Source organism: Centroberyx affinis, unplaced genomic scaffold (genome assembly GCF_046629955.1).
Source record: "Centroberyx affinis isolate AG114_WGS23_722 - 3 ecotype Tasmania unplaced genomic scaffold, CSIRO-AGI_Caff_v1 ptg000618l_1, whole genome shotgun sequence".
Lineage (NCBI taxonomy): Eukaryota > Metazoa > Chordata > Actinopteri > Beryciformes > Berycidae > Centroberyx > Centroberyx affinis.
Genome location: NW_027279248.1, coordinates 430,225 through 437,041, shown reverse-complemented (window position 1 = coordinate 437,041; position 6,817 = coordinate 430,225). Strand labels below are relative to the sequence as shown.

At 40.6% G+C, this 6,817-nt stretch overlaps 1 protein-coding gene across 1 annotated transcript; it reads right to left on the bottom strand.

Annotated features, from left to right (window-relative positions):
- Positions 1–4,792: 4,792 nt before the first annotated feature.
- On the bottom strand, positions 4,793–5,896 carry gper1 (G protein-coupled estrogen receptor 1). Its single transcript, XM_071518655.1, has one exon. The coding sequence runs from the start codon at positions 5,894–5,896 to the stop codon at positions 4,793–4,795; it is 1,104 nt and encodes a 367-aa protein (XP_071374756.1).
- Between the last annotated feature and the right edge of the window lie 921 nt (positions 5,897–6,817).

Here is a 6,817-nt window from a genome sequence, read left to right as displayed (position 1 = left end):
TTTTCATCCATGATGCAGCAATATTTTGCTTTCTCTGTTTCTGCATATTTTATATAGTATATGCAGTTCTAACAGATCGCAGACTTGTAAATTTAAAAAAAATCATCCTAAACCAGAATCCACATTATTTTGTTCACATATTGTTATTTTTGTGAACATGAATAATTATCTTTCAAGCTAGAAACCAGAGAACAATAACTCTCATCTGTGATGTCATCAACCTGGACCTGCTCCACTGAAAATGAATTGGAAACTGAATTTGGGGAATATTTGGTTGAGCTTCGGTGTCCAAATGTGCTGCATTGTCGGGTTAACAGGTATGAGCCTGAAAATGAGCCCATGTGCCTGTAAAATTGCTCTGTGTACAAAGTTGATCTGTCATTCACTGCCAGTGAACAAGCTTCAGGATTTGCCTCTTGATGACATCATCAAGGGTGATCAAGGGTCATCTCCACAAATATAGAATAAACAGCCCTAGATCATATAGGAATCACTTAAAGACACTGTTTCTAATCTGTTATTAAGTGCATTTTCACTTTAAATTGGTCACACACTGATTGTTTAATCCAGCATCGTCCAGAGGAAGTTTTGTAAATGTAAGCAAGGGGAAAAGTCACACCCTTTTTCCTTTCTATGACGTCTGTTACCACAAACCTTTAACCTTACTCAGTAGTCCCAGCTGTACACACAGTCCACTGTCAACCTCTTCTCACAGCGCCTTTGCATGTGTGTGTCTATACATGTGTGTGTGTGTGTGTGTGATACATGGGTGATCTTATGGGGTTATACTTGGTGGTTCTTGGCTCCAAGCGTCTAGGTGTTGCTTGTTTATATCAATGAACTTGACAGTCCTCATTGCATTATTACTTGCCCGACTTCCTGTCTGGGTGCCCTCCGTTGCTTTGCTCCAGTCACATCGATGTGCTGTTTACACAAGAGTATAGCTGTTACGCACGTTTGCATCCATGTGCCAAACACAAATCCATAAGCTTTACTCAACTCAGTGTGAAAGACAAAACTGTGAAAGGTAAAACATGTTGAATGCTTTCCTGCACAATGAGCATATACAAAATTCCTTGTAAAATTCTTGTACTTGAATTGTGCAAAAGAGAGCCTTTGGTATCATGATGCACCACAACAAGTTTGACATTTTTGCAGACCTCCTATAAACAATTGTTCAAACAATCCTCAAAGCTGGTTTCCCAGGCTGCTGGATTGTCACAGCTGGAATAACAGTTTGTGGTTTGGACTCCTGCTTTTCCCAGTCAAGCCGTTATCTCTCGCTGCCTCATCTACAAATACAGCTCAGGCCCACCGCAGTCTGGCCATAAACAAGTTTCATATATTGATACAGAATCTCCATTCTAGGTGTGATATATTTTCCTATACTCTCAATGAGTATAGGAGAGTATAGCTTCCTTATTCAGTGCTAAATAATGCAAAGCAACCTCTTTAACATTCCTAGTTCTTGTAAGAATGTGAATGTGCTGTATATTCAATATAATGTACATGACCATGAATTTTCCAAAACAGCACAATATTACAAAAAAGAATTTATAATGTTTGCTCTGACAGACAAAGAGGCTGTAAAACTTTATGACAGGTTACATGAACCTCTGTTAACAAGCCTCTGGTACTATTCAAAACTCTAACATTTTTAAACTGCACCTGTGTAGCCTGGTAATCTGCATCGCATTAACCTGCGATCAGTCTGTTAATGAGCCTCTTTGTTCTGTCAAAACCATTTTATCAAATGCAAGACATGATCCACCGTAGGAGAACCCCCAGCTCCAGAGATGGCCTTTAGGATCAGAGAGAGCCTGCTATCAAAATGTGTCATTGTTACAGATAAGCATCAGTTACAGATGACGCAAATGTCATACTGCGATACAGGAAACCGGTTTCATAGTACAGAACCACTTCAAGAGATGTCCAACATTACTGTCGCAAGGGCATGACTCAGTACCAGCCATTCACAGCTGCTTTGCTCTTGAATAGTATCTGACCACCAAAGAAAATCTCAACTCACTCTCCACTTGCCTGGTCTAGGTGATCTATAGTTATAAAAATAATCATTCAAATGATTGATATGTTGCAAATTTTGTTGCAAATTTGTGCTGCCCAAAGGATTCCAGATAGCATTTAATTAGGATTCAATATGTCTGGGCCCAGCCCCGTCCTCAATTCTACTGAAGAGAAAAGGAAGTGAAGATATAACATTTGAACAACCAATAAAAAAACTGGATATCATATTTGTTAGCAAGAAAGGCAGAGTTAAAAAAGAAGGGTAAGTATTGTTCATAATCTCTAACTACAACCTATTATGTCAGAGTAACAGAGAATATGAAATACTGAATTGATTTTCACCAGTGAGGAAATTTAGCCCAGAGGAAACAAAGGGTGAATAACTCCAAACTAGATTTTTTTCTCATGTGAATTTCGTACCCTTACAAAAAAATTAAGAAATCTGTTCTAAAGAAATAAGTTCTAAAGAAATAAGTTCTAAAGCAAAAATCTCCAAATCGTGAATAATTACATTCTGAAATTCTTTTTTTTTTTTTTTTTATCACAATGTGCAAAAAGTCAAGCAGTGAGAATAGCAACTGTGCAGTTTGTCTGTTTATATTTGACAACTCACTCACTGAGTGAATTCTAACCACCACTGAATGTTTGATTCTAGCCTTTGTGCTGATTGAATAAATAGTTTGAGTTGAATCAGTTCGATAACACCGGGGAACAGCAACACCACAGGCATCCTTTATATTCACTTCCCATTATTTCATTGTGCATGACTCAGAAATTGATTCTCAGTGGGTGGAACTGCTCCCATTAGGTTGCATTTGCTCAATAGTAGTTTATACAACATTAAGATTTATCAGTGTGGATAATATCTCTGACTTTGATTCACTGGAAGTTAAGCAAAAGCTAATAACATGAGTTTTAATTGGAATTGTGTTTGTCAGTAAATTCAAGAGCTCATAACTTTCCTCCGGTGTTGGTCAAGACTGTTCATTAGTGTAGGTTAGAGACTGGTAAGAACATAAGACTGAAGCAGCTCCATGTCGCCTAAATTGAATGATGTGTTTACCCAGTCTCATCTCCTCCTGGCAAAACAACACCTGCCTCTTTGCTCTACCATCATGCTAACGGGAACTGACAACTGGTGTAATAATACTGTGGGTCGCGGTCGTGATATGTCAAATGAGCACTCACTGATTCACACATTTGCCAGACTCCAAATATTCAGCTCTGACATTGGATATTGTTCTACTTATATGATTTAGTGAATGCAGTGATCTTAAATGTTCTTGACTCACCTCATGGCTTGATTGTGAAAAAATATATATATTATGAATGGTCATGCCATATATTACGAATGAAAATACTAAAATATCACTTTAATTCAATCTAATAGGTAAGAAATATTGGAAAGTAAAGGGTATAGCGATGGTAGCCACTTAATGCTTGAACACATGTACAAAATAGTAAGGTTTAATTTCTATGCTGATGTGGCTCTGTATAAGAAACACATTTGCAGTCATTGGAATTCATCAATAACTTTCTCTTCATATTCCTAGAAAAATGTGACATTTGCTTTATTTCTATGAATAAAACTAATTTGTGAACATTTGTTTGCATGGTTTACTATACATCCCCCTGAAATACAATGCTGCTTTCTTTACATAAACAAAGTACCTGAAAAGTACAAAGCAGTGGCACAGTAATATCTCTGATGGGGTCAAGGAGAAGCAAGTCCCTGGTACTTGATGTGTCCTCTAGTTTGTTCCCTCATGTGACGTCTTTGACTATTGTCCTGCAGTTTTATGTTGCTTTGCTGCTTTGATACATTAGAGCAATCATTTTGTATGGGTGGTCATGGTGGTTTCAGTGTGGATGGCAGATGGGTGGGAGTTTCTTGAGAACTTTTTTTTTTCTTTTTGTATTATACAAGCTACATTTGGGTATCAACTGAAATGATCCTAAATGAGTAGCATGACTAGATTTGAAGTGACACAAACTTTCTTCTAGGCATGCTGGCATTAGCTGTGCCGCACCCTCCCTCTCTTTGCAGTTGCTGCAAGTTATCCCAAATACCCAGGAGAGGCTTGTTCTGGAAGATTTGTTGTATTGATCACCCAATGTAAAACGTTTCAATATTGTATAACTTACACAAAGGCAGTTCTCTTGGATACTAATAAGACTCCTTAGACTCCTTTCTCTGTTAGGTAGCTTTGCCCGTTGGCTGTACCCCCAAGGCAGATGCTGACATTTAGCCTCTCAGCAGCATTTCATGTACTGTAGCTTGTATTGCCACCCAGCCCACTTTTTGAAACATAACACACCAAATACACTTAAGAAAAGTGCAACATGCAGTGATGCAAACATGGAAGTCTCTCTAAAAAAACTTTTGTCGGCGACCTATGTCCGCTTAAAGTAGCAATTTAATCAACAAAATAAAATGAAGTAAATTTTGCAGTGCAAATTTTGTATCTACTACCGAGGCATGTATCAAGTCATTTCCAACCTCCTTTGAATGTACGTTCTTAGTTTTCTCAGAAAGTAAGCAGGCTAACTGAGACACTGTTGGAAATCCCAGCGGGTACAGCTATCAGACAAAGCTAACTAACACTTAAAGAAAGCTGAGGTAATGTTTCACACTGGGTGACATGTCACTTTGATATGAGGACAACTCCTTAGCGTACTTTGTGGACTGAGCACTGGACCCCTGACTGCTGTGCATTCAAACCTTGATGAAATTGTCAATTTCACTGCAATTGTCACTCTTCAGCAGTCACACCTCTGACACTTCACTTCTGACAGCGATGTGTAAATCAAGGGTGTGGTGGCAGAAGCGGTTGAGTACGGACCAGCTGGCCTTCCGCTTAATGAAGAGACGCAGTTTGTCCCTGAAGGTTTCCCCGAGGAAGCTGTAGATAATAGGGTTGAGGCAGCTGTTGGAGAAGGCTGCCAGGTTGACAATGTGGCCTGTGAGCGGGTAGTCATGCCACAGGGTGGTAGCAGTTCGCTGCGCGGGGTCAGCTGTACCTTGGAGCAGCTGGATGCTGATGAAGACGTTCTCCGGCAGCCAGCAGATGAAGAACACCAGAACCACCACCACGATCATGCGCAGGGCCTTCTGCCGCCGTGGCCACAGTCCACGGTGCTTCTGGGCCTTCATGAGGATGCGCACGATCAGGGAGTAGCATAGACCAATGATGGAGAAGGGCACCAAAAAGCCAATGGTTACCTCCAGCCACTGGATCTCAAAGACGTTGGCGAAGCAGAAGTGCACCTCCCCCCTGTGCTGTGTCTGCACAATGGTGAAGGGGAGCAGAGTTGCCAAGATGGAGGCCATCCAGATGAGGCCACAGCTGAGCTTGGCGTGCTGCATCGTCCTCAGGGGGCTGCTGCTGATAGAGCTGGCCAAGGCAACGTAGCGGTCAAAGCTCATCCATGTAAGAAAGAAGATGCTGCTGTACATGTTGACCTGCAGGAAAAGGGACATGAAGGTACAAAGGACAGCGTAATCGTAATACTTCTCGTTCAGATTGAAGACCTCAATGAGGGAATCGGCCACCAAGATGAGGTCGGCTACAGCCAGGTTGACAAAGTAAAGGTCAGGGATGGTCATCTTCTCTCTGTGGTTCAGGTTCACCACCAGGATCAAGATGTTGCCAATAAATCCAATTGGAAAGAGGAGGATGGTGTAGAGGCAGGACAGGAAGAGGCCAATGACGTAATATTGGTATTTGTCTGAGTTTTCGATCAAATCCGTAGCATTATAGTCATATGAAGTGTTCAGTTGTTCTGTACTGTTTACATATATCCAAACCAAAGAGGTTGTCTGCACTTCCATACTGACTGTGGTTGGACTGTCTTGAATCATAGGCCACATATAGGTCACCTGTAGCTGCTACATCGTTTAATTGTGTCAGTTCCCAATTTTGCTTCTCAAAAGGGTGACTCATCTATGCTGCATTTGCATGCTGACAGAAGTCAGGTCATTCGAGTGAAGAGTTTACGGTTTGTTTGACCCCATGTTGATATCAAGCTTCATCTACCAATGGATGCCAAATAGAAGAGACACAACACAGCAGCTCCTCCATGTCTTAAAACAGCCTCGTCTTCTTATCTGATTAGACTCACATCATCCAGACTGCCCAACCTGTGGACCTGAGATTAGGGGCTGGACTTCTTTCTCCTTTTTTGAATAGGTTGTTTTTCACAGGTTCTGATTCCAGTGCTGCTTTGTCTCTTCAAGTCCATGTGCATCTTTATTCAGCAAACCTCGGCCAGTGACGCTATTGCTGTGACACCTGAGCTGTGAAGTGGAGAGAAGAGAAGAATCATTACATGAAAAAGAATTAGGTGCGCAGCCTCGGACCAAAAGCAATCTGCAATGTGCATCCAAATTAGAAGAATACATACGAGGTACATGTTTCACTTATCATCATTTACAGTATTTTGTTCAAGATGAAAACTGACAATGACATAATTCTACCTTTGTGAGAGTGGTTTCAAAGGGGTCTAAAATGGATTGCTGACCGCCAAGTAAGTACATTAAAATTCAAGCTTCAGACTTAAACAGATGCATTGAAATGCTCCTTTGAAATCCTCAGCCAATCCGAGCTCAGTCTAACCGGCTTGTCCGGACTTGATGACTATTAATTGGTGCGATGTGAAAAAAATATTTTTTCATTAACATTTAACAAAACCTCTAAATGTGTGTTGATGGTTCCAGTCAATGCACATCACCCTCAGCTTTTCTGATATATCACTGGATGTAAATGAGATAATCTATGTTGTACATTCATTG

What these genes read in the sequence shown, in the direction of transcription:
- gper1 (XM_071518655.1), bottom strand. Translation starts at nt 5,896, where the DNA reads ATGTGGCCTATGATTCAAGACAGTCCAACCACAGTCAGTATGGAAGTG.